The 27290-nt window shown below is 46.1% G+C and overlaps 1 protein-coding gene across 1 annotated transcript in view; it reads left to right on the forward strand.

Annotated features, from left to right (window-relative positions):
- Positions 1-27290, forward strand: part of SSH2 (slingshot protein phosphatase 2) — a 91815-nt gene that overhangs the window by 38324 nt on the left and 26201 nt on the right. The window contains exons 3-4 of the mRNA XM_057371982.1: positions 20597-20700; positions 25332-25396. Coding sequence (XP_057227965.1) covers positions 20597-20700; positions 25332-25396 — 169 coding nt within the window. The remainder of the gene's footprint in view (positions 1-20596; positions 20701-25331; positions 25397-27290) is intronic.

Raw genomic sequence — 27290 nt, forward strand, 5'->3', positions numbered from 1 at the left:
CAAATGAAGTATTTCTGTCATCATTTGGTTCCCTGGCATATGGAGATGCAGTGCATGATTGTATTAATCCCGGGCTAATTCATTTACAAATCTATTATCCATATGTTATGAGTAGCTGCTTGTAGTTAATCACTGCACTTGTTTTCAGCAGCTTTTCAGGGCTTGCCTTGTAATGTTGGTTGCATGTAAGAAATCTGACGTGTCTGGACAGTATCTAAGTACATTTAGTCTTCCACAACGCTTGAATAAAGCCCTTAAGTTATTAATTAGAAAAGAACAGAAGTTCTGGGCTTGTTTTTCAGTCTGTGAATGTGTGGTATGTGTTACTACTGAATATGAGGTTCTTGCCAGTCTCTTGACCTCTGGAAGGATTGAGTTACCCTCCATTTCTTAATGTCCCGATTTTTCCATTGCTTCTTGCAACCAACTTCATTTCTGCCTAACAAAATGATTTTTTTTGGCATTGCAGCAAGCTGGCACTGCATTTTCTTTACAGCTGTGAGGCACCATTACAAGAGCTGCGCTCTTGGCTATATAGGATGACATTGCTTAAATTAATGCAACCAAACAATATTCTAGCAAAACTTGCAGAATCATAAATTCCACTGCTTTGCTCTTTGCTCTGCCTGTCCCTGAAGTGGGGATGGTCGAGACCTTTCAGACAGGCATCTTCTTGTTCTTATTGAGTCTCCTATCAAGACCTGTGGCAGTTTCTATCACATCGTGTTGGTTTTTTCAACCCCTCGCTGCTTCTCTGAAAGTTTTAGTTAATAATTGGAAATAAAGCTGATGAAGCTTTTGCCTTCCAGTTCTGCTGCCAGATCACAGGAGCAGCTCTGCAGTTGATGCCTTGGTATTTTTTTACTCTTGAGTAGATGTCATTAACAAGTAGATGTGTTTAAACTCACATCTTCTCCTGCCAGCTCGCTTGTGCCTCCTTGCTGGGCATGTGCCACCCACAGCAGATGACTTAAGGCTGGTATATCGTGTTCCTCTGTGCTGGGATGTCATGCATTCCGATAGGAGCTGCTTCCAAGGCTCCTCGGTTGTTCGCCCGCGCTGCTTGCTGGGTGTAAGGACTGGAGAATGCCGATCTGGGATGRGCAGTGCAGGGTGGGATCGAGCTGCCCCCGGCTCTCCCCAGTGGAAAACTGGATTAAGTTTCCCTTGCACTGTAACATCTAAATTCCCAGCAGCCAGAGGACAAGACTTTTGTTCTAAATAACTTCCTTTCTTCCTTTTCTCGAGGGGCGATGAAGCTAAAGATTAAACAGCACTGAAAGGCAGCTGCTTCTCTTCTCCTTTGGCAGAAAACAAGTTGCCGCGTCTCTGCATATGAAAGTTACTGCCAAGAACTCTTCCTCCCGTCTTCTAGAAGAGAGAAATTAAGGTCGTTTCCTAAGCACCCGAGTTGTCGCTGCCTGCTTTCTGCAAAACATCGTTTGATGTGCTGCATCAAACCCGTTTCAGAGCGTGCAGCCTCGCTGGCCTAGATCTGGGGGGGAAAAAAAGAGGAAGGAAAAAGGGGAAACGAAAAGGGAAGGGAAAAGGAAAAACTGGGCGCACCCGCGCGCGGTGCTGTGCCTCGTCCCTCGCTGCCGCCCGCCGGTGGAACCGGCAGATGAACTCCGGCCCGTGAGTGGGGCGGACCGTCCGCCTGCCCCGGTCCCGCGTGTCCCTTCCCGCCTGTCCCTTCCCGCGTGTCCCCTCCCTGTCCCCGCGCCGCCACGTGCGGGGGAGGGGGCGTGGCTCTGGGCGGGGCCCGCTCCGGTTCCACCCCCGGGCTGCGCTTGCGCGGCGGCGCGGCGGGCGCGGGGCAGAGCGGCGGTGCCGATGCCGCGGGGCAGGGCGGCCGCCGCGGCGGGGAGCAATGATCCCCTACTTCTCCGACAACGCCGTCATCTCCCAGGGCGCCATCGCCCAGCTGTGAGTACCGGTACACACCGCTGAGCCTCCCCGAGAGTCCGTTTCCCGGTGCCGCTTCGCCTGCCCCGGCTCCCAGCGGCTCCCCCTGCCCGGGCGTGCGCTGCGCTCTCCTCGCTGCCCCCTCTCTCCCCTCTCTCCTCACCCTCCCCGTTCCCCGTAGTTCGCTCCGCCGCCGGTTGCCTCCGGGCAAACTTTCCCCCGGCCGGCACCGCAGTGTGGAAGTGCTGATAAGCGCCGGCAGCGCCCGGCGGCTGCTGCTCCCTCAGCGCTCACTTCCCTGATTTTTTTTTTTTTTTTCACTACAAGTACTTCGAGTCCCATCCAAGCGTTTCTCTCAGTGTTACACGGGGGCTGCTCGGGCAGCTCAGGGCTGCGCTTTTCCGGCCGGAGCCGCCGATTCCCTGTGGGGTGCCGGTGCGGGGCCCCTGCGAACCCCCAGCCCGGCTGGTCTCTGATAGCGGGGTGCAGATCCTTTGCCCGCATACTTCGGCCGTCTTTTGGGCTCAAAGCAGAGATTAGCTCCTTTATCTGATCTCTTGGCTTATCGCAAAGCAGCAGAGAGGGGCTGCGGKGCTGGGGTGTCCCAGGTCGGTGCCACAGGATCAGGTCTGAGATCTTACGCTCAGCACCTGCGGGTCACAAGGCAGAGACATGAGCTGCTGCCAGTTGTTAGGTACTGTCAATCTTGGGAAGCTCTAAAGTGCAGTGTCTCCGTGTCCCAAACTAAGCCGCGTGGAAAATCAGTCTCTCCAGCTGCACACCCCTCTTTGATAYGCAGATACGAATAATCATTTAATTTATAAACAATTAACAGCAACTGCCTGAGTGGGGTTTGGCTGGMAGGATTAAGGAGGGAAGTGGCAGCTATGGGGTGGTAGATAAGGCGTTCAGAGAGATAGTCGCTGTGGTCTAGCCATGCTTGATACTTCTTTAAAGAAGCCCACAGACTGTTTTATCTCTTGAAAATATCATGAAAGGCTTCCAGATAGTGGGATAAAGTGCTGGGTCCCACCTGGAACTGTATTCTTGTCGCAAGAAGCTACTGCTAGAACTGCAGCTGCYTTGCGCTTAAGAGGTCTTTAGTAGATATCTCTACTTATGCTTCATATGGAAATGAGTCCCCAGACTCTGTGCCTTCTTTTGTAAGTGCTAGCAATCACTGCTGCAGTTGGTAATCAGTTTAGTTAAGTCTCTCTGAGCCTTTCATGCTCAACCCAAAATGTTTGTAGTTAGTAATTTTTTTCCTCTCGCAGTGTTGCCTGTAAACATCAAGGCTTTCCCTGCGGTTGCTGATAATGTAGGTTTARCAGACATGTACCTAAACAATTCTTCCAAAGCAGTAATGCAAACTGGATATGCCCTGGGCTTTGGAAAGTTGCAGTAATTCTGGAATTGTGGTGAAAACCCCAACATACTCTAGGCTGAAACATTTCCTTAGAGCTTCGGATGATTTACCGAGCTAGAGCAGGTAGCCAGGTAACAATTTAAGTGCTTTTAAGGTGTTTGTTTTATGCACTGCTCAAACACTTCACCCACAGCTGGAGACTGTATGGAAAGGGATCAAAAGAAAGAGGAAATGCTGCTCGTCTGTGCTCCCTCTGTCACATGGATCCATGCAGTGAAGTGCCTCGTGGTAGTTTAAATGGCCACTCGGTTGGAAGGACCACCCTTTCCTTTTCTGGGGAGAGAGATAACAGAGTTATCAGAATGGAGCTTACGCTGTCCTTTGCCTCCTGTAAGGGAAGATTAATAAGCATGAGAATGACAGAGCTTTTGGCCCACGCAGAAGTGTTCTCACAGGGCTGAGTGCTGGATTAATCTTTTGCTAGTGTTCTCGATCAGGATGGTGCTGCGGCTCTCAGGCTGGCATAATAAAGGCCAATTTTTAAAGTTTGTGCTCCTAATTACAAGTTCACAAAGACTGATTAATATTGGATGTCCTTATTTTAKCATGGGCAAAACCTAAAAATCCAGATTTAGTTGTTTGCTATGCTAAAAATGTGTTCTCTGTGGAGTGGGAAGGGCAGTAGTGACACAAACATTATCAGAAACTTCTGTTTCAGTGTATTCTTTAGTAGATGTATTTGGCTGATCAGCTCTGACTTTCAGAGATCAGCAGAAATTACTTTTGTGTTGACGCTTTTAGTCAGTAATGTAGTCAGCTGGTCTGGGTCTAATTCATTTCAGGTTCACAAGGATTCAAATAATGTCCGGAGACTTGTGTTTATCAAAATGCTCAGAATTTATAGTTGTAACTTGTTCCAGAAAGTCTTGCTACTCTCACTGAACCTAKGGGGAATTCTGCTGATTTACTAGTTTATTTGTGTGTAGGATTCAAAATTTACTTTGGTCTACTAAAACTCTAAGGCAGCTGATGGAAAAGATAGAAAGAATAGAGCAAAGCTCCAGATAGTCTGCAAATATCAAAGAATTTTTAACAAGAAACCTGGAGCAGTCGCCATGGATCAGTTCTTCCTTCCTGCAGTCGCTTCCTCTGCCTCTGGCCAAGTTTTAGTTATTTAATTCATTGGTCATGTCCCTGAAGTGGCATTTCCATGTTCCTCTGATAATGCCAGATTCCTCTGTCACCCAGTTTTCCTCTTTATCTCAGTGACAAAGCAGGATGACCCAGCGATCAGGGTGCTCATTTGGGGTTTGARAAAACCCAGCTCTTGCTTTCCCTGTGTCACATACTTCCTGGGCGAGTCTCACTGGGCCATGTTCAGCCAGGTAGCAGGGCCAGAAAATGCCCAGCCTTTGTTCTGAACCTGAGGACTGATCACCTCACTTCAGTGTCTTTGTGCCCCTGGCTTTCTGGGGCACTTTTTGTTGTGTTTAAATACTTTTGACTCTGCCTTGGCTTCCTTTCTGCAGTGGAGCCCTCCCTGGGCACACRTTGAGCACATGTTGAAGCACCCCTGTCCTGTTTACTCCTTCATCCTCCAGCACTCAGGAGCCAGATGGATCGAAAGCACAGATACACTCTCTGCTTTCCATGGTTCTCRTGCTTGCCTCATACCAGTCTGTTTTCTATTGTAAGATGTTAACTCATAGTTTTATATGTATTTCAAACTTTGAGGGGGGCAAAAAATAAGGAGCTATAATAGACATTTTCTTCACATCTTTGTGAGTTTGTGGTGGAGCTCTTAGGGAGAAAAAAATAAAGCCAAGAAGTTAGACTGAATTATTTCCAGWGATAGGTAGACACAAAATGTCCTTTCAGACCTGACTTAGCAGCCTGTTACTCTCTCCTGTAGTCAGTTTTCTTCTAAGTGACAACCCTTGTTCAGAGTGTGAAGAAACAACACTTTGCAGTGTAAGAGAAAGTTGTGAGGTTGTGCRGGTAATTRCAAACTGTACAGTAAATTACAACACTAAATTACAGTAAATTAGGCTCATTGTATTGCCRCCTCTGTGCTGTAACCTGCTTTGGCCCTTGTCCTCCCCCACCCCTTTCATTTTCCTCTGTCATGCGGCTGTGGCTCTATGGTAGGARATTTCATGACCACCTAATCTTGAATCGTGCCAAGTGCCRAGTCAGGAACTTAKMTAAGTGTGTGGCTGCTGTTGCTATTCTTTGGAGGGCTGCTTATTTATTTATTTCTTGTTTGGGAAGCCTTACAATCTTTTTATCTCCTTACAATGTTATTGCTGCCAAAACCCTTGACCGTTCAGCRATTAGACTGCAATCCTCCAAGCAGCATGTTATTGGAAATCTTTAATTGCCTCTATGCCATTGTAAAGCACTGTAGCTTTGTGAGTATTTTACCATTGTRCTGAGAGTCAATGATATTTAAGGGCTGAGGAAGAGACACTTGGAAACTGCTGCAGAAAGACTGGAAGATCAGCAGAGTGATTCCAGTTACCACTGTCAGTTCTAGCTAAAGTTGCCTTATGAGCTGAGGGTCGCTCTGGTTGGAGGTGCTTGAAATACAGAAAGCAGTTGGTTAGCACTTCATCTCTTGTAGAGGCTGCTAGGATCAGGGCACACTCCAGCAGTTGTTTTCTCCATTTAGGTGTACATTGTGTGCTCAGGGTTTGTATGGTTGCAGAAGATGGCCTCRTACTCCATCAGGGGTGTGATGGGAATGTACAGCCAGGGGAACCTGACCCCTTACCCTTCCTGCCCACCCCTCCACGCAGCTGAGCTCACCCTGCACRGTGGATGGGCTTCCTGTTGACAGAGTAGAGTCGTCGGGGATTTTTCATCTTTTTGATTTCTTTGCTGGTTGTGATGAAACAAAAGCGATGGTTAAGAGGCCTCTTACTACCCACTGATTACTAAAAACTATTCAAATAGGTTGTGGTATTTGGGTAAAAGAAGTAAGGTCTGTGCAGAGTTGATCATTAACTAAGCCAGGGCTGTATTGTTCATAAGTACTTTTCCTGTTTGGCTTTTCCTTTTATWCCCCTGGAAGCTGTGGGGTATTTGTCTCACCGATCCTTCCTGGTAAGGGCTGGAAAAGAGACAGAGATGGTTATCGGACATCAAATCAAARCCTGAGCCACAAACTAGTGTTTCAAGGACAAACCCCCCACGCCACCAACCYTTTTAAGCAATGTGTTTTGGTTAGGAAGCCCACACTGCTGGGCTGCCAAATTAATGTTTTAAAAGGCTTTAAATGGTAGAGTTGACTCCGAGACTGTGTTGTCTTGAAACATCTGCAGATGTTCCTGTCTCTGGAAATGCTTGGGATTTTTCTAAAGACCACAAAGCAGAAGGACCCCAGTGAGATTATCAGCAGAAATAGACCTTTTGGGGCCAGTTAATGGCTGGCTGGGATTTTTTTTGCAGGACTCTACGTCCATGACCCTTTATCACAGAGCCCCTGGTTAAAATGTTGCTTCATTGTTTTTTAAATAACTTCAGGCTAATTGTCTTGAAAGTTGCTTCTGACTAGTGTTTATGGGGTCAGAGAAAGTTTAAAATTCTGCATCCCATTCTGCAGTCGGCTCTGAAGAGCTGCTGTCTCCTCTGCATGGGTCTGACAAACAGCATTTAAATTATCAGCCCGTATGGGCCTRAAACTAGTTCAGCAAATATTTTTCTCTAGTGTAATGGATGTAATGTGTACAGAGCAAATCTGCAACTTGAGTTTCCAGCCATGGTGTTTCATAGCAGCTGGTTGAAGACTCACATTTTCACAAACACGTGGAGCAAAACTTATTCCTGTCCTTAATACTGAACACCTGTGCTTTTGCTGAAATATTCCAAAGCCATCCCTTTGCTCTCCACGTGCAACTGGGCCAGAGCCCTGAATTCAGCACCTTGGGAAGGAACTGGGGRCTGGCAATAGCTGTTCTGCAGCCACCTATTGCTGGGTTGTTTGGGGTTAACCAAGTGTTTTGTGACAGACAGAAGAATTCTGRTTCAAGGGCAACAGCTTGTGGACGAGGAAGGATGGGGAAAAGAGAAGCCTGTAAAAGTAAACTTAAGACAAGCCCCAGAGTTGATGAAGGCTGGGGGTGTTTCAGGAATCCAGCCTGGGAGATCTCCATATAGGGTTGGCATTTCTTGGCATTGACAGATTTATAAATTTGGGCACTTCTAGGGATGTGGAGGGCAYAGGCTCCTTGTACAGTGCATATTCCTGTTTATCCAGTATTTATCTGCCCCTCATCAACATTGTGTTCAGCYCTTTGGGGCTCTGGTTTACTTGCAGTAAGCCATTTAAGCAGAATGCTTTTCCTCAAAACACCTTTGTTACAAGTAGGCTAAATCCAGACTGCTGAACCAGAAATGATTTAGTCCTTTCTTTTAAACAAATGATCTTTGTCACTTATTAGCGAACTCCTTCATTTGTTCACACACTTCTCACAATGGCTTAATGAGCTCCATGCTGTCYCACCAGCCGGGGCTGGCTCCTGCCCGGGATCTCCTCGGGAACTCCACGGGTCGGGGTCYAGGTTGCACTGTTAAACTTCCAGCTTTTCTCTGGAAGAGCACAGATCTGTGACATCTGACTGTTGCATTGTRGTTTTAGTGGAGGCAGCGAGGTGGTCGGAGTAAGTTTATCCCTAGGTCCAGAACTGTCTGGAGGTGCCCAGGGTGGATTGGGCTGCCTGTTGWGCTGAGCTTGGAGTTGTCTGTACAGTGGTGTTATCAGTATAATGTGCTGAGTTTCTTCACTCCCTGTGATTTGTCTGCCAGCATGAAGAGAATAAATTTGTTTTTCCTTACAGTATCCCAGCAGGATGCTTTGGAGTGGGCTGTTACCTGTCTTGGCTCAGTGACCTCTTGCTGACAGGCACGGGCAGACCTGTTCTGGGTGTATTGCTGATGTTTTGTGACACTCCAGGTGGCAGGKGGGACTGGAGTAGGCTCATTTTGATTAGCAAATGATGAGTTTATCTTGGTCAGGTTATAAGGAAAGGGGGAATCTCATTTGCACAAAGGTGTAAAATGCTATGGTTAGTCGGACCTTTGTCCTCCTGTTAGTCTCCTGCTTGCATTCTGCAGCTCAATGCCGAATTAAAATGAACCCAAATTGTGGGAGGGGCTTCACTGGGATTTTTTTGTTTGTTTAGTTCGTTTTGTTTTTTTAAGGGCTCATTGCATAGTGGTGTGTGAAGAGCTTGTCACTGGCTTTGTTGTTGTTATTGTTAGGGTTRGTTTGTTGTTTTTCTTTTTCTCCTTTATTTGCTTTGTAAAAGAGATGGAGAAATCAAACAACAAATGCAAAGTGGAACAGCCGCATTCCTCTGTGGTGCAAAGACTGAAAGCCAGTTAGTCTAAATAAAAACAAACAGTATGTCAGCACCATTTCTAGCCCTCCTGTTGGTTTGCCACGACAAGAAAATTGCAAGAAAGCAGAAAAGGAATATCCATGTACCTCAAGAGCAAGTGGGGGTGACACAAACATCCACCTCAAAGGGGATGATGCTGTGTCCAGTGTGTGTGTGTGTGCTGGGGTGTGTGAGCCAACCCAGGAGCTGCATTTTGGAGAGCAGGGTCAGGACATCACCCAGATTCCCAGCACAGTCTCCAGCAAAACCTTGACACTGCTGTAATCTTCCTGACTTTTTTGTCCTTAGTACTTTCAAGTACATAATGAAATGTTCCATGAGAGGCTCTCTAGCTTGAAATTAAGCAAATAGCTATTCTGGAGCCTTTTAAAAGCTGTTTAAGAGCCTTTTCCCTAAAGTACACTGTGTTCTTGTTAGAGACTTCCCTGGGTCTGTGGTACRTAGCAGTGTTTAGTATTCTGATGGTCTTTCTACTTTAATGTGTGGTTTTTAAAGGGGTTTCTATGCTTTTAGGAATTACGAAGACTTGAGTTAACCACAGAAAATTGGCTGCCAAACTGCTTAAAGTGCTAATTCTGCTGAAATTTAGCACCTGCCTTTTGCAGGGATAAACACATCTGGAATCTACTCTTTGGAGTTCAAACTCCTGTAAAATAAAACTATTTAATGTGTTTCCAGTCTGAGTCTTAGTCAGCAGAACTTTGCAGGGTTTTYATGTTGAGTTAAAAACTCCTTTATATGCATTTTGAAGTAAAGCATTGACATCCCCTTTAACTGAAAGTCGCATGAAGGTGCTAAAAGAGTTGGTTAATTTGCAGCTGTGCCGAGAAATCACAAATGCAAAACTGCAGGGTGGTGCTTCAGAATGAAGCATGTTACTGTTTTTCCTTTAATTTACTTTTGTGAGCAGATACCATGAAGAGCGGATGGTTCACAGTGCTGCCTCCCTGCTTGTATTTAAAGTAGCCGTATAAAAACATTTCARTTCTTAGGAACATTTTGAAGAAGTTTTCTTGTCTCCTATTTAGAAATCTCCCAGTTCCTTTGCCTCTTRGGGTGCCCTTCGTTTCAGCTTTTATTTAAGTTGGGAGATGCTGTGCTGGTGTTAGACATCCCASAGTCTGTCAGCTTCTGTTTAAAGTAGTGTATGGTGAGTGATTAATGGAAATTATTTCAGGAATAAAGGACTCCTGGTAAGCTGATCCCTATTCAGAGCACCAAAAGRAAAAGCAGAGTCACAAGGGATGTTGTCTCCAGGAAGAACTTGTAACATCCGCGGGGGGAAGAGTTGGATTGGAAAGTGATGCTGAGCTTGCATTTTGAAATGGATCATAATTATATCTCATGGTCTGATTTGGAGAGCTTTTCCTGATGGCTCCGGAGGCTGATTGTCACTTACAGCAGCAGGATGTTGGCATGTTTTTTGTGGCTGCCATCAGGGTAGGTGTGCTGTGCTGGGTGTGCGTGCTCTGAGCTCCTGGGGACAAGCAGCCTTGTGTCTACAGGCCAAGTTCCCCCATTCCCTCAGTGCTGGGTCGGTTAACCCAAAGCGAAGCTGTGTTTCTTCTTTAGTTTGCAGCTTTTAATCGAATCTGAAGTTTGTATTGACCTTGCTTTATATGAAGSACTGTCCTTCTGAGTGTCGCCTTCGATTGAAGGCACAGAATCCATTAAGCTATTCCAACTATAAAATGTTTCTGATYCTTTGTCTTTGATGTTTCCTCACTTCTAGCTGATTGCAATTTCAAGTTATTAGTTGCAGCCACATTTAAGTTTGTATTCCCTTAACTGTAGCTTCCCTGTTCCCTAAAATAAAGTCGCTGGTGTATTTGCAAGGGGAAGCAGATCAATGGCCTGATTACAGGGTGTATCAGTGCAACAGGTAAAGCTCCCTGAGACTTGCAGTTTCAAATCAAAATCTATTGAAAGAAACCTGGCACGTGGCAGTTCTCTCTGAAGCAGCCCACAAACCATCTCACATCACTGGCTACTGCTGACTGTCCTTTTTTGCTAATCTAAAGGGACAGTTGTTCCTAAACCGATTTTACTGTTTCTGCTGGAAACTGTCATTCAGGGATCAAATACCATTGCATGGGGAGGCTGCAATAAGAATAAGAAAAAATTGGAAGTGCTGAGTGCTGCAGAAGCTAAAATACTGAACAAATAACTTCCTTCTATATTTTTATGAGTCAAATCCAACAGCCTCTTGATGATTTTTGATGCTTTTGGTAAACAAGCATCTGCTTCTTCTTAGCAAGAGGAAAAGGCTTATTATTCAGCATTGATTTCTTTGTGTAGAGACAGAGTGGTCCTTGTTTTGGTGCTCTATTTACAGGGGTCTGTTAATGTATTTACTGAGGGCAGCCAGCAAGGCTGTGRTCAGAGCCAGGCAGCTTCCCCAGCATCATTCCTCCATCCCTTGCCCTGGTTGGGGTTGCAGAGCCGAGTCCTGGCACAGTTCCACTTCTCAAGGCTTCAGGACCTCTGCTCCCTGKCTGACCACAGCCATGCTCACTGCTGGCCAAATCCACCTTGACCAGCAGAGGATGGAGCCACATCCTCCTTGACCAGTCACATCCTGGGCCTGTGCCTGGGGGAGATGTRGCTGCTGGGGCGGGAATGGGGGGCACAGGGTGCCCCGCCTTGAGTGGGTGCTGGGGACTTGTCAGCTCCTGGTCACACCCATCTTGGGGAGACAGCCAGCTCTGGCTGTGGTTCAGGCAAGTCAGTGATCTCCTTCCATCTGTAAAGTGCTGGACATACTTTGTCTAAATATAGGGGACCCTGGACTTGGCTGTGGCGGGGAGGACAGTATGTTGACCTCGGTGTGTCCCCTGTGACTTGTGTTACAGTCGTATTTAAAGCAGACGGGTCCTTCTTGTAGGACGCTGCCAGTCAGGCCAAACATGGTCAGGTTTGTGACAGTGACATGCAGGGAGATTGGCATAAAAAWTTATTATAAAATATCCTGTCTTAAACATGTTTAAATGTATTGGGAGAGACCTGGTTGTTAATCAACTGCTCCAGGGTCTGTCAGCTGTTATTTAAGGTTTRAAAGGAAACGTGCTGTGTATGAAGGCAATGCTTTCAAACTCTGGTGGCAAAGGAGATTACTGTGTGGTTTAAAGATAATCAGCACAGACTGTGTTAATTAGGAGAGAAAAAAGATCAGTACRTGTCAATCAGAGGGGTGTTCTACCTGAGGATAACTAATCAAGAAGCTGGTGGTTATTTTTATCTGGTCCTTGATGTGATAGATTTTCCTTAGGAAGTTTTCTCCTGTTGATGAAAGTATTTTTAAGAACGTATTTGTGAAAGCATTTCGTTGGTATCAGAGCAGTTGGCTCAGTTTGGACAGGCTGAGCTGGTAGGAGCATGGCACGTGGTGGTGAAACAGTGTTCTCCTGGGTATTGCTGTCCTGCTCTGTGAACCCAGTGGTATGCATTAAAAATGCCCAAGGATGTTTAAACAGTATATAGCACAAGAAGAATGTCATGTAAAGCTTTCATCTGGGAATGGCTTGACTTGGAGACCTAGAAGCCTTTGGGGACTATCATGTAAAACAAATTCCTTTCATGGTCTCGTTTCCGGTCTGGGTCTCTTGCTTCAAAAAGTGCAGAGAATCARATTTCTTCTGTAAACACCAAGTGCCCGGATTTCTTAATCAGCATCCTAATTGTGTTAACCACCCTTTTTCCAGTCCATGGACTGCCGTGCTTGGACTGCAGGAAGAAYGATTTTGTGCATGTCTTCAGTGTCGAATTCCAGAGACATCAGAGCTTTGTTTGCACAATTTGTTTTGCTGTTGCTTTTTGGAATCTTGTTCTGTCTCTCTGGGTGGATTCTCTGAAGCCACCTTGGAGGCTGAACAAGGGCCACCAACACGTGCCTTGCTGTGACTCCCCCAGTGTTGCATATCCAGGGAGACAGGCAGTAAAGCTTTTTGCTGTTCATGCTGTGTGGAAAATGGGTCTGTTTCAGTCTGTGATAACTTAAATCTGTCCCGCCTTGACTCCCTTCATTGCCGTAYTACAGCCTGCGCCCAGGTTAGTATTCTTTGAGATAAATCATTACCTGATGATCTGGCATCAGCAGGATGCTCCCCCCCCCAGTCTGTGCTGTTTCTTAGTGGTGACAGCAGGCACAACTCAACTCGGCACATCTCCCTCACCCCAAGCTCAGCACCAGGACATTCCCTGCCTGCCGAGCACTGGCAGGAAGCGATGGGGACAGGCTCTGCAGCGAGGTGACACAGGGAGGGCTGTGTCAGAGTTACTGTAGGAACACGCGCTCAGCAGCAGCSCAGTGAAACCCAATCTGGAGCTGCCGACAGCAGGCTGGGCACAGGGCTGGCAGCTGGTGCCCGTGCCAGGGCTCTGCCTGCATTGCCTGTGCTCTGGGATTTTGTGTTGATTTGTTCATCCCTAGGCCAGGAGTGTGAGAGTGGAACAGGAAACCCACACGGACTTTCACTTCCACAGATAGACTATAAAATAACTATATAACAACTATAAAATGTTGTCCAGTTTAAAACAAAAAACAGTTTGCTTTCCTTTGTCTGTAATAAATCCCAACCCTGCCTGTGAAGGAATAGATTGGATACAAACCCAAAGCTCAGCTCTKCGCAGTGAGGCTCGGGGCATCGAGAGGCAGAGGAATGCTGCAGGTGGTTGGGGTTGTGTCAGCACAGTGCAGCCCCGTCGCAGCTGCGTGGGCTGAAAACTTGGGCTGCAAACAGCAGCTGTTGTTGCTCCCTTTGCCGGCAGCAAGGCAGGGATCAGTTTCTGGCAGGGACGAGTTTCTCAGCCCAGAGCTGTTGTCTTCCATGCAGCCTCCATAGGATGCCACTGCTCTCTCCAGCGTACCCAGGCTGCCCAAGCTCTGACTGAAGTTCGCAGAGTTATTTCTGGAGCTCAGTTCTCTGGTGRCAAAGGAGCTCTAATGGCATGCCATGGTTGGTTCCAGCTGTGGGTGTGACATGTAGACTGGTAACTCATTCAGGTGGTGAGTGGGGTATCAAAGCTCCCCACAGCCTGCTCGGGTGACCTGAGGCTGGTTTCATCCCATCCCTGAAAATGTGTCTGACTGTGTTGTTTCGTGCACCTGAAGCAATTGTTCTTCATTTGCACACACAGCYGTGGTTCTCAGGGTTCCCTTTGAATTCAGGTACCCTCTCTGAATTCAGCAGAAAGTCACTCTTTGCTTGGAGCAAGGAATTAGTCCTTTGGAATTCAGATTGTCATCCATCCATCTTCACCTTTTGTCTGTCTTCTGGCAAACTCTTGAGTTTTTCCTGTTGTCTTAGTTTGGCTTCAGAAGTTGTCCATATTGGAGCCCAAAGCAAGGGAAAAGGTGACATGGTGCTGGTGAGAAGGGATCAGTTGGTAAGTTCATATGGATGAGTAACAGTTGGCATTGCAGCTCTTTCTGTAATGATGCCTGTCTGTGTCATGGAAGCTGAGTTCTCTCTCTAGGGAGCCCCACCTTKGACCAAAGGAAGTGCCTGCAGACAGTTCCTTTTTAAAAAAAAATAGAAAGGCACAAATGCAGATGTTGCTAAAAATGCAGTTTGCGTCAAACCTCTGAACCCAAGTGGGTTCCCACGCTTGGTTTGTTTTTCTCCTTGGCTGTTTCTTAAGTTGCAGAAGTGCTGAGTGGTGAGAGRTGGCCTTTGGTGGAGAACCACTTCCCTTTTCTCTCCCTGCCCTTGGCAGTGTCACCTCTGCTGACCGTGTAGCTGACCCCTTTTCCGTAAGTTGTGGCCCCTGTTTTGCTCGGCACTGAGTTTGTTTCTGTTTTGGGTGTCAGAGAAGCCTGGACTTGTCTGTGTGTGCTGCCAGCTGACCCTGCTAACACAGATTTAAGTGCAGGGCAATCCCRAGTTATCCTGGCCTTTTCATTTTCCCTGTTGCCGCGGTAGTGTTTTGGTGGGTGTTCTTTATGAGTACCTGGTACTGTCCTTTACACAGCCCTGAGATTTGGCCTATGTGTGAAGAGACTCGAGAACCTTCATCGCTTGCTTAGGAGCAAAAGCTTGAACTGGAAGCCAAGCAGTGCTTCCCTCTATTTAATTCATTAATACTGTTGGCATTTATTAAACAAGGGAAAGTAAACAAGGGAAGTAGGGATGTTGTTTTTTGAAAAACAAACTACAGTGAAGGTGAAAGAGATACTTCCCTGGGGAGGGATGCTGGAGGAATGCAATGCTTTTATCTTGTGGTTTGATGAAGAAGTGCCCTGGGCTGCCAGGCTGCACATAATCCAGCTGTGCACCCAGTGTGGGACTGATGCYTTATTAACCAGGACTTTTGTGGGCAGGTGAAGAGGGTGGGAGGCTGGCAGTGAGAGCTGCTCCTGGAGCAGGTGTGATGCCAGGCCCCGGGCCTGCCTGCAGAGAAAGGGAAACAGCCAATTTGGGAAGGGGAGCAGGAAGAGGGAGGGAAGTGGCTTGAGGTGCTGAAAAACCCAGCAGGCTGCTGTGYCTGCCCTCCTGTAACTGCTTCCACACCAGGCCCAGTGAGCTGCAGGGGATTGCTGCTCTTGCAGGGGGAGTCCTGACTGCTCCAGAGCTCGCTCACATGTCCCCAGCTGCTCTCTCTCCCTCCTTCCACACCTCGGGAATGAGCTAAGTATTGACGCCTGCTGTGCCAMTCCTGCCAGCCTTGGAATTTTGGTTTTCCCCTTGCGTTTGTGTTTTGCAGCCATTGGATTAAGGGAGGGTGACAGAGCTGAGCTGGCAGCTGAGGTGTGCAAGGCAGCATTGGCTGCTCATGTTAAAACAAAATCTGGGGGACTCTTGTTGGAGCAAACCTGACTTAAGAACAACAGAAAGGAGCTGGGCATGTGATTTTTTTTTTTTTTTTTTTTTTTTTTTTTTTTTTTTTTTCTTGCTGATGGCTGCCTCCTGTACTGCACTCTTCCCTGCCCTGTTTAACTGCTGGCTCTTTAGATGCCTTTCCCTGTACATGTGAGCAGCATTTGGTAAAGCAGGATCCCAGCTGATATCCCCAGTGCTTTAGACCCATGTCTACWTTGACACTTCTATTTTCAGAGCTTGGGCTGCTGATGCTTCCAGTTTGTCAGCACCAAGCTCCACTTGTGTCATTCCTTTCTGTCACACTTGCCTGCCTGTTTGATCACTGTTTCTGCTTTTCTTTTCTTTGCCTTTGGTCTGACCAGCTGCTGGAGGGGAAGGGTTGGAAACTGGAAGCCCTTCCTGGTGGTGCACAGTTCTGCAGGGCAGCTTCCTGCATTTGCAGAACTTTGCTGGTAGTGGTTGTGTTCCAAGGGGTGCTCTTTAAGAAAAACTCTTTTGCTCAGGAGTTGGAAGTCTCTGTGGTAACTGCACGGCTCTYTTGTCGTGGGGAGCTACTTAATGTAGCCTCTCAGCTCTGTTAGGATGCTGCTTCTGAGCATTTTTTTGCAGGGCTGTGGTTAATAAATACCTGCAGCTAAAAGGAATTATATTTCTGAAAATTACACTGGTAGTGGACTTTCATTGAATTGTGAAGTCTTCTGAAATCTTCATTTCCCCTATCATCACTTTTCAATCTCCCATTTGTTTTAAAGGTAAGGCTGAACAGAGTGGGAGGATGTGACCTCCCTGGAGTGCCTGTGTGCCTTGGGCATGACTGTGAGGAGGTGACAGCACGGGGAGGTTTTGCCCCGTGCCACACTGACCTTTTCCTGTGCGCTGTGTGGGAGGATGTGGATGGAAGGACTTCTCCTGCCGAGCCTGTCAGGGAATGGTGCCAGATCTCTCTGGTTGTGCTACTTGGCAAGTGCCCGACCAAGGGCTGGGCTGGACGGGACCGAGCCTGCTGTAAAGGAGCTGCTCTGATGAGTAAGGAGAGCTGACTTCTGGAAAGTCATCCTCAGGCTCACAATAATTAAGTGTTTATTAGGATAAGACATTGCCAGGAGCTGTTCAGGTGCTTCCTTGCTGTATTCCTAAAAAGGTATTCTCTCCTTTCATTGAGAAGCAGTTTCAAAAGAAAACTGCAAGGTTTCTTTCTGAGCATTTAACACCAAGGACTGAGAATTTCTCATTGAAGCTGATGGATGGTGCAGATTCACCTGTCTCCTGGCTGGGAGGTGCAAGGCAGGGGGTCATGACAATGCACCGAGTGATTAATATTGTCACACCTCTGGCACAGTCCCTAAGCCAGTAACACTTCCTCTTTTATGTCCTCAAACCAGTGTATTTGGTGTTTGTGCCTGCAGTTTATGAACAGAGCTGTGCAGTGTAACAGTTGGGAAGGCATTTATTATTTGTTTGCCATCTGTAAGTTCTACGTGGATTTCATTTTGTAGCATAATGAGAGTTTAGTTTGAACTGTGCAGTGATTTCCTCATGCATGAGGAGCTCAGCCCTGGGCAGCAAGTCAGGGAGCACAGGAATCATTTCTGTTTCCTGATGTTACTGCTGGTTAGAAATAGAGCCTTCTGAGGGCAATGTCTGTGCTTTCTGTGAAAAAAAGGCTTTAAATAGTTCTGATGTGACTTGTACAATTTCTTACAAAATCTTTTCTGCCTGCGAGAAAAATTGGTACAAGTAGCGATTTCCGTAGGAGTTGCTTAAGTCTTGTGCTTGCCTTGGTTCTCTTCCCAGTGAGCTGGGAATTACAAATAGCACATCACTGGTGGCCTTGAGGTTGCTGCTTCCCTGCAGAGGAGAACATGGAACAGAAGGGTTTTTTTCCCCCCAGCTGTAGTGCTGAGGATTGTGAACTCTTTCATAGGTATGTCCCGAGAAAGTCTTCTCCTGAAAAAACCTKCTGTGCAGTACAGAGAGCCTGGGGTGCTGATAAAACACAGCTCAGCTTTGTTACCTGTGCCAAGTTGGCTCCTTGTCTTCTGCTGTCCTGGGCTCAACTTCTCCCCTAACCAAGCTGAGTGTCTTTTAACACCAGTCTGTTCCAGGAGATTGTTTCAAAGAGCACTGAAGCTCCCATGGGCTCTGGCAAGCCAGATTTTGTGAAGTGTTTCAAAGCCCACATTACACTTGGGAGCCATCAAGCTGCCAGCAGGGTGAAATCAGTAGTGGATGGCAACACTTGTTTTGAGCCCTAATTGCCCTTTTTGTGCACCTTTTCTACCTTTTGTGTTTCTGAAGTGTCTCAGACTGGGGCCTGGTGTTCCTGTCCCACCCAGGAATCCTTTCTCCTTATATATCAGGACAATATCCAAAGGTGAATTTGCCCTAAAATATGATGCTTTAGGTAAAGATCGTGGCAGGGACTGTCCAAACAGGATGGACCCAAATGGGGCAGCCATTTGTGTGTGGCACAGGGGGTGTTAGGCCAGTGATTGCTTTTTTTGCCCCTGTAATGCAGCRYRGAGKCAGCATCTGCTGAATTTAATATTASAGCTACTTGGATTTTCCTATAAATTTRTCACCTTTCCTTCCAATATTTTCTTTGTTGCTTGAATCTCAGAGCAAGGGTGTTGTGTGTGTGTATTACAGGTTTCTTTTCTGGATGCTGATGCATCTGGGCWTAGAATTCAGGGCAGGCAATGCCAGGAGTGCCAATAGTGTGCCTTGGCTGCCCAGTGAGCGTCCCCACAGCTGGAATTGGCACAAGGCTCTTGTCTCCACKGATCTTCTGTTCTCCCAGCAGTGCTGATGGCCATCTCCTGCCCTTCGGGAGGTGCTGCCCTCAGTGCCTGACCTCCTTGTTCCACAAGAATGATCTGCTTTGCCACATTCTTCAGCTGTTCCAGCCCTTTGTATGGGAAATTACTTTCCCTTTCCTTCGTCCTACCAAGTTACACTTAGAGCCCGTGGTTAATGGCCCAAAACAAGGCTCCCCTGGCCTTAGGAGAGAAGGTGGCCTCCTGGAAGGATGCACCTGGTGGAAATCTCTTTAGTTCTGCTGCTTTTTCCTTTCCAGGCTGGTGGCTGAGAGTTGATGATAAGAGAAAGCGGTGGAATTGAGATTTTTAACCTCCTGGCCCTCTTAGCTACGTGCTGTATTATCCACTAAAAATAGTTGCTAATTCCATCTTCTGGGGGAACCTCAGGCACAGGCTAAAGGASTGCTAATATTAGTTGTGGGTTTTGCTGATAAAATTAACTGTATGAAAGCTGTCTGTGAGTGCTGAATTCTTTCTCCTCCTCTGCAGCCTAACATCTTTTAACAGTTTTCTTCTGTGGTGAAATTATAATGGAAGGAGGAGAATTTATTTTTATCGTTAATAATACTACTGTTATTTTTTTAAGTACCTTTAAGTGCCTTGGTGTTTTTCTAGTTCAAACTGTAAGAATTTATGTAGCTTGAGAGCTTTCAGAGGATTTATTTGTCAACAAAAGCTAGAAAGGCTCAGTGAAACTTGTTAATGTGAGAATGGTCTGAGGAAACATGGTCAGTGTGCCCAATTCATTATTTTTTGGTTTTAACTTTAGTATAGAGAGAACTCTATATAGAGAACTCTCATACATTTTAATTTGAGATGAGTGATTTTCTCCTTTTCAAAATTCTGGTTTTGAAACATCCCAGAGCATGTTTGACATCTGGTTCAATTTTAGAAGAAAAGTCCTGGGAGAAACTTTGTCACTCAGGAGTGCTGAGGGTATGACAGACAGCATGGTCTAAACATTGGGATGTGCTGCAGCCTTGAGAAAAGTCTTTCTGACTCTCTGCATCTGCTTTGCTGAAGCTTGGAAAACTTAATTTTTTACATCCCTGGCAGCAAAATGGAGAGGTGCCCAGAAATGTGCTCAAGCTTAGGGGCAAATCCAACTGTAACACAAGCTTTTGTAATTCTTGTGCTTCTAAAAATGTAGTCGGAAAAGCCTTTGCTAAAGCAGTCAACCCTAAATAATGAAAATATATGGCAGGGCTTTTTACTCTATTAATTTCCCAGTCCTCATCCCTTAGAGGAAGGGAATAACTAACTAAGTTTGATACTTATTTAAGCAGAGAAAGGAATCAGTTCCTAGGCTCTTGCTCAGTTGAAGGATAAGCCAACATCTTTTTCAAAGCATGGAGCTGCTGGGATKCACGATGCCAGGGACTCTCCCATCCTGTCTTATCATATTCATCAACAGAATGGTTGACTGGAGAATTGTTTCTGGCTTTCTTCAAAGCCTGTAGGACTGTCTTATCAATTCTGAGAAAAGCAGGAACCCTYGAGTATGCAACAGGAGGGCTGAATTGCAGAATCTGGACTGTGTCTTGCTTTTTGCATGAACCACAGCATCTCCAAGAAAACRACTGGAAGATGTCCTTAAAATACCAGCTGCTCCTCAGTACTTGAGAATTCTTTATTGCYCCTTTTTACAAACTTCATTCCTCATGTGCCTTCAGAAAGGGCAAAATCAGGGCATAATGTGATGTCTGATTTCAACACAATTACAGTTTTTGCTTGTAATTTATAAGTCTTCAAGAGTTAATTATCTTGCAACTCAGAGAGCAGTTTTATGATTTCTTAATCTGTTGTGTACACTAATTTTCTTTTGGCTAACTGCTGAAGGRAGACATTTGTTTCTGCAGGGCATCRGCTGTGTCTGAACCACAAAGCTCAGGGTTAACGGAGTCCGTAATTACCCAGATGCGTGGGCTTGTTCTATTCATCACCATTTAGAAATGTGGATCTGTCATCTTGACTTTCAAATCAAAAATGGAGCCATAGGTTAATCCCCTCGGCCTGCTCAGATTGCACCTCTGCAAGCAGAGTGGCACCAGCATGTGTTCTGCTTTTCAGTGTTTYTCTGTTTGTGTTGTTCTCAGTTATGCTTTGAATGTTTCCAGTATTTATATGGAGGGGAAAGTCTTTACCGACAAAACAATTTGGTTTAAATCAATTCCTTGCAAAGGAACAGAGCATGCATTCAGTGCCTCGAACCTCTGTTGATTATTGCTTTTTTCCCTTTTAAAGACAAGACAGTTTTCCTCACTCCCTGTTTCTCTCTCCTTACAGCATCAGCGAAAGCTTCCTCACTGTGAAAGGTGCAGCTCTCTTCCTGCCACGAGGAAATGGGTCATCCACTCCCAGAATCAGTCACAGGCGCAACAAACACGCAGGTAAAGCTTGGTATCGATGGCTGGGGCTTGTCTGCTCCCTCTTGTTTCAGAGTCCACCTTTCTTGAGCTCATTCTCAGCTGATGACACACGTTTTCTGGCCCAAGTGTGTCTTAGAGCCTGACGTGTAGGTCAGGAAGGAAGGAAAGGTTTCAGAGCGCTCCTGTTCAAATAGAATCATCGAACAAATGAGTGACATCAGGGCAGCAATCGTGGCATGGTGGACACCTGAGAATAACTGCCCTCTAAAATACCATCCTGTAATTTTAGTATGAGAGGGAGGGAGGGGAGGATTGCCTTCCAAAATCTTCCTGCACTGCACTGGCAAGCCTGAGGTTGTGATAYGGGGTGAATAATAGTTGTTCCTAATCTGAAAGTAACCGGTTGTGATGGAGGAAAGGGAGGAGGCTTACCAGATWTACCTCTATGTGGGGCTGAGGAAACCTCTGAGCAAAGCCAGTGTGACTTCTCAGAGGTGTAAGCAGAGTGAGTAATACAAAGTCGGTTATAATTCCRCCTCCTTTATCTGCTGCAAATTTGATTTGTGTTTTTGCTTTGACTCTCTTTGAAAAGTGACTCTGAATACTGTAACTCAAACATTTCAGGGTAGGGTATTTTTCATTGGCTATTTGGTGCTTAATCACGAATGGTGTTTTACAGGCATCAGATAGTGTGGGGATTTTCCCTTCCATAAAGGAATTGGCAGGAAACAAAAATAAATGGAGGCCTTCAGACTTTTGCAAATGGAACAGAGATAGAAACAGAGACAGGAGTCAACATGCTTTGCCAGAAAATAACCAGGAAAAACGTGATTTGGTTTGGTTCCAGGTGTAGATCACTTTGTACTTTGACACTGTCAGACAGTCATCCATCTCTGCATGTGTCAGAGTTACGTATGTGATGACTGGCCACCTCAAAATCTGTTTGCAAACATATTTATAGAAAAAGTTTCAGTCAGAAGGCATTTAATTATATACTTGCACTCAAACATAGCACAAGCGGTACCCAAATTGCTTTGGTGAGATGCATTAATTACCAGTTGTCAAAAGAAAATGTTCTGAAACTTAACTTAAAGTTGGCCTTTCTGGTCGAGAATTAAGTGAAATGTCCTTTAGCATGAAAGTAGAGTCAGCAGCCTTTTAAAATGTTCTCTTGGTTGGTTTTTAATCTCTCCAAAGTCCACTGCTGAAGCCCAGGACTGCCCCTGGCACTGCTGCTTTGGCTTTGCCTTGCCAAACAGACCCACAGGGTGGCTTTGCTGGTGAACCTCTGCAGGGCAACACAAGCAGCTGTTGAGTCTCTCCTTGCCTCATCTACTCACTGCAGCTGATTTGCATSAGGTCTGGAGACCTTGGTGGAAAATAGTTGCTTGTCTAATCAGCCCATAGCTCTTGGAAGCCAGATTGCCAAGGAAGCAAATCCGGTGTGTTGTAATTGCTTACAGGGAGATGTTTGGTATTGCCGAGGCKGCCTTGCCTAAGGGGTGGGATTTTTCTTAGAAGACTTATTTTATTCCTGTCTCTTCAGCTTACGGGGTGAGATTTAATGAGGCATCAGTACTTGTCCTTTTCTCAGTCTCCCTGCCTGTCAAGTGACGGGAATGCTCTATAGTGTTTTTCTGTGGTGCTTGGAGGTTTCACTGAAGAGARTCCCTTTGTCTGAGTGTGCACCAGATTTCTGCGAATTTTTCTAGTATCATCAGACCAAGACATCAAGAGATTAGTGTGTCACCTTTCTGAGCAAAACGTCTGTGCCACCAGAATTAAATCAGTGATGTGGAGAGCATGGTTGGCACAGTGTGTGCAGCTGCCTCCTTTCTGGGACACCGATAATCCATGCTCAGCTTCCATTCCCATGTGTGTCGTGACTTATCTCTGGCACACAAAATTAGAAGGGACTAGAGAGCGGACATAACTTTCCAGTATGGAATTGCTGCCTATGGATGCAATAGTATTTCAAGTGGCTCCAAGAGCGTTTTCTAGGAAGGCTGACTGACCTTCCTGACCTGCCTTTTTAATTCATCAGAGGCGCTAGAATCTTGCATGAAGAGTGAATGGGTAACAGGAAATAATTAATGCTCACGCCCATTTCTCTAATCACAGCTCCATCAATGGGAATCATTGGCAGATTGACTAGATACAGCACCAGCTGTCCATGTTCCTCTCCCTGGGTGTTCCTRTGCCACCTGGCAAACTTCTGTGGGATGGTGGGCTTGCTTTTCCACAACAAACAGCACTGGAGGAGGCCAGAAAGGGATGTAACTTTCCCTGGGGCTTTTGTCATCTCTGGATACTGTGAATTAGTTTTCAGATCCCACCCTCTCCCATGATTTGCACCTTGCCTGCCAGCTCAAGGAAACAAAAGCATCTGCTCGGGAACAGGACAATGTGATAGGAAGCAGCAGCCCTGCCATGAATGCCAGCAAAGCCAGCTCTTCACAGGACAGGATGTGATATCTTTGTGCTGATTCTGGCATGTTAAAGCCTTTCCTTTGGTTTTTCTTAATCCAGGAAGTTTACAAAATGCCTTGTGTGTTTGGGGCTGAAAACGCTGCAAGTGGATGAAAGCTGGCTGAGGAAGCAATCCTTTACTTTCCAGCTCTAGAGATCCCAAGGCTGGCAGGGAGCAGTGTGGTAAACTTGCTGAGGATGAAGGATAATGGAGCTCCTTGRCTGAGCTTTGCAGAAAGGGCTGTCGTAGAAACTTCCTCTCTTTATGTATTGAAATAATCCTGTAGTCCAGGTGATGTTTTTTTAAACTCCGGAAACTTTGGCTCTTAAGCTGATCCCTGAATTACTGGCAGCAATAGATGGGAACTGTTACATTKTGGAGAGGGAGAAAGCTGAGGTGAAGCATCTTTCATTTCAAACTAAGACATATGGACGCTTCACGAGTCAAATACTTACTGAGCTCTTCCAGGCTGTGTGCAGAAGGTGCAGAGGGACTTTTGCTTGTTGACAGACAGTTGTTGGCGATTCCCACTGTGGTAGTGGCTGGAACTTGCTGGAGCTGAGCAGTGCTGGCAGGATTTTGCCYTGGTGTTGACGTGGGGAGATCCTGTCATGGCACTCCTGGCAGGGCAAGCATCTGATGGATGATTTGGCCTTCCCAAGTGCCCTATCTCCATAAATAATTGTCGTTTAGGGAGGCTTGTGCCAGCCACTCCAGTACTGGAAACAATGTCCATGGGCAGGAAGCAGCTTCAGGTGCTTGTCGCCGGTGATGCTTTGTGATTTCCCTGGCACTGCTGAGTGCCTCAGTTTTCCCACCCTCAGTTAAAAATGCGTTCCCAGGGCATTGACTCATTCTCCACATGCTGAAATGCGTTTGAAGGAGGAAGGAAGAGGAAAGCAGGAAATGCAGTGTCCTGTGTAGCTCACTCCATGCTAGATTGCCTCTGTCCCATCCATAGAGGGACTGCACAGCCCTTCAGCCCTGCTCTTCCAGCTATAAAAATCATTTGGAAACCAGGTACTCTCACTGGGCAGCCTTTCCTTTCTTCCCCTTCCCTTTTTTGGTATTTATGGATGCTGCTCCATGTCCAAGGTTTCCTTATTTCCGAGAGTCTGTGAAATAACATGGATTCAAGCACTACTGGTGAATCAGAAAGGGGGGTCATGGAGATTAACCAGCCTTCCTAGAAAAGGTTCTTGTAGCTGATCTTACTGAATATTTGCTCGCTGGAGTGTTGCCTAAACTGAGTGTAAAGTGTTCCTGGTTGTGGGGGAGTGAAAGGGGGTGGAAGAGTAAAGGCTCCTCTTCTTGCTGATCTGTGCCACCCACCTGGCAGCCTTGCCCTCTCCTTTCTGGGAATGCTGATYAATTTTCCATGTAATGATTGAAAAACCAGCCCCTTGCAGGAGGTGTTGCTGCTGGCTGACACTCAGGGGGTGATGTTGGCTCTCTGCATGCCAGGAGTAGTGCTGAGAAGTCAGTGCAGCAGTGCTGACAGAAAAGCATCTCATTTGTCTTTGAAGTGCTTGATGTTTTAGGAGCTTGAGACACTTGTCTCTGATTAATAAGACTTAAATAGTCATGCTATAAATTTAATTTTATTTTTTCTCAGCCTCACCGGTAAAAGTGCTGCAGATGTTTTCKAGTTAAAAATTACAGGCATTTGATTTTTCAGGTGGCAGTTCTTAGCTGCTTTTGGGTGAGGGCATAAGTGGGCAAATGCTGCTSTAAGGTGGGACTAAATCTCACTCCAAAGACAGGATACTTTTGCCTGGGTGGTAGTTCTGCACTGAATAATAAGCTGGTGTAAAGARATGGCAGATTTCTGGTTTGAGCATGTGGTATGTTGAACCATGGGGTGGGGTCCATTTCTACCGAGTTTCCTTGTCTGTCAAAGGAACAAAGAGTACCGAAACACTCTGTGCTTCTGTTTAAAGWGAGAACAGAATTTAGCAGGAGAAAACATGGTAACACAGGAGCAGGTGAGCACACGGAGCAAAGAGCAGCTGACTAAGAGATGACAAAACCCCCATCTGTGAGTAGGTGGGAGTGACAGTGACGTGACACTCGCGGTGACGTGTCMGGTTTCTCAGTGGACATTTGCTCTGGCTGGACACCCTGGAACTCGCATGTGATTTAAAACTATTTTTGTGCATTCACCTTGCCCTCTTGCCTGCAGGGGATCTCCAGCAGCACCTGCAGGCCATGTTCATCCTGCTCCGCCCAGAAGACAACATCAGACTGGTAGGTTGGCTTTCTGCTTATCTCCTGTGAACCAATGCAAAGGTTAAGCGCCACTTGACAAATACACCTGTGTAACTCAGGGAAGCAGTGTGTGTGTGTGTGTGTGTGTTGGAGTGCTTTTGTCAGCAGGTTTGGGGAGTCTTTGCAACCACAAAGGTAAGAAAAGCAGCTAATTGTGAAAGGTCTGCTTTGGTTGCTCAGTGAGATAAATTGTGGGGCTGGAAATTTGTCTTTGAACCAAGTGCTGGTATCTGTGCTCTTAAAAGTATTGTAACAATTGCCAGAGAAGATGGGTAAATTTTCTTGGTTTCCTGTTCAAATCAAGAGTAGGTGAGTTATGTCTGACCAGTGTGAGCACCTGCCCTTGTGTTCCTTATCTGCTCTCCTGACTTGTACCACCCCAAAAGTCTGTGGCTTGACAGGAAGGAGCACGCAGGATTCCCATGCAGCCATGCTCCTACACTGAACCTTGGCCTTCTGCTCTTCTGGACTGTTGCCTCCTGTAATGATGTAATGAAAATAAGGCTCTGCTGTTCATGGCATTGATGCACAGTCCTGAAGAGCTTCAGAAGCCAAACGTGAGCAGTGAGGAATTTGCCTGGGACATGTTGAAGTGCTCTACAAGGCCAGGCATGATTGGAGTGTGTCTGCATCTCTCATCACTTCAGTAGCCTGAAGTTTCCCTCTTGTGTTTTTTTGGTGCATCTTAGCAACGTCTGCCCAAAGAAGGACTGCCAGCATCACAAGCGTAATTCTGGCACCTCTGGTTTGCTGAATCCTCCTGAGCTGTGCTGGAGATGGACTGATTGTATGAGTATAGCTAGGAAACAGCCAAGGTTACTATGGAATGCTTTAGCTTCCCAAATGACCACCGAAAATAGTTTGCTATAAGCAAGCCAGAGGACCTACTCCTAAACTTTGCTGGGTGCACCTTGCTGTCACTATAATTTCTGTGAAAGTGATGGGAATAGGGGTTCTCAATGCTTTTCAGAATTTGAGCCAGGGTTAGAACATTGGAAGCTATTGAACAAGGCATTGTTCAGCAGTATCACTGGCTACATTGTGTGATTTGGGACAAATTAGCCTTAACAGCTGAATAAGGACTTTGTGGGCTGAGACATAAACCCTTTTGTCCAGAGCTACATTTGGAATGCTGAAATCTTGCATGAGGTTAAGTTCGATAGTCTACTTGAATTTAATTGATTCTTGACGAACGAAGGGTGTGCGGGGCTGCAATGGASTCTCTCATAAAACAGCAGATACAAATGAGATTTGAAATATAAACAGGACTGAGAGAAATGCATTCTCTYCATTTTGTTGGCTGCTGTCATTCGGAGGGCAGGCTTCACAGCTCGGGGGGCAGCAGAGGCATCTAATCCTCTAAAAACCTACACTTAAAATCTGGAACAGCTCTTGTTTCTGTTGGAGCTATTGGCAGAGGTTTTTAGCCTTCCATGAAAGAAGGATTAGAGCAACAGTACCAGTGYAAGATCAGTAAGAAGGAGGAAAAGGAGTTAAGAATACAAAGTGATTGAACTCGRTCCTGTAGCTTAGCAGAGCTGGGAACTTGAAAGTTGGACACATTTTTTTGGTCTTCAGATCAAAAAACTCTATGAGAAATGTGTTCTTGTATGAAACACCTACTATCATGGAGCATGAAAGGTCARTATGAACTTCTCGGAATGTGCTGTTCATAAGGGCTGGTGAAATATCACATCATACTCCTGATGATACAAGAATGCAATGGAAGATAAAGTTGGCTTGTGTTCAGGTGAGCCTAAAACTAAAAAAAATGTGGCTGGCCCTGAAAGGGGATGGCTTGTTCGTGACTAGATTGCAAATCACCTTCCCAAATTGAGGAGAAAGCTACCTTTATGTAATGAGCTRGTTGAGA

The sequence above is a fragment of the Malurus melanocephalus genome, unplaced genomic scaffold, assembly GCF_030028575.1.
Source record: "Malurus melanocephalus ecotype Western Australia unplaced genomic scaffold, MMel_1.1 scaffold_162, whole genome shotgun sequence".
NCBI lineage: Eukaryota > Metazoa > Chordata > Aves > Passeriformes > Maluridae > Malurus > Malurus melanocephalus.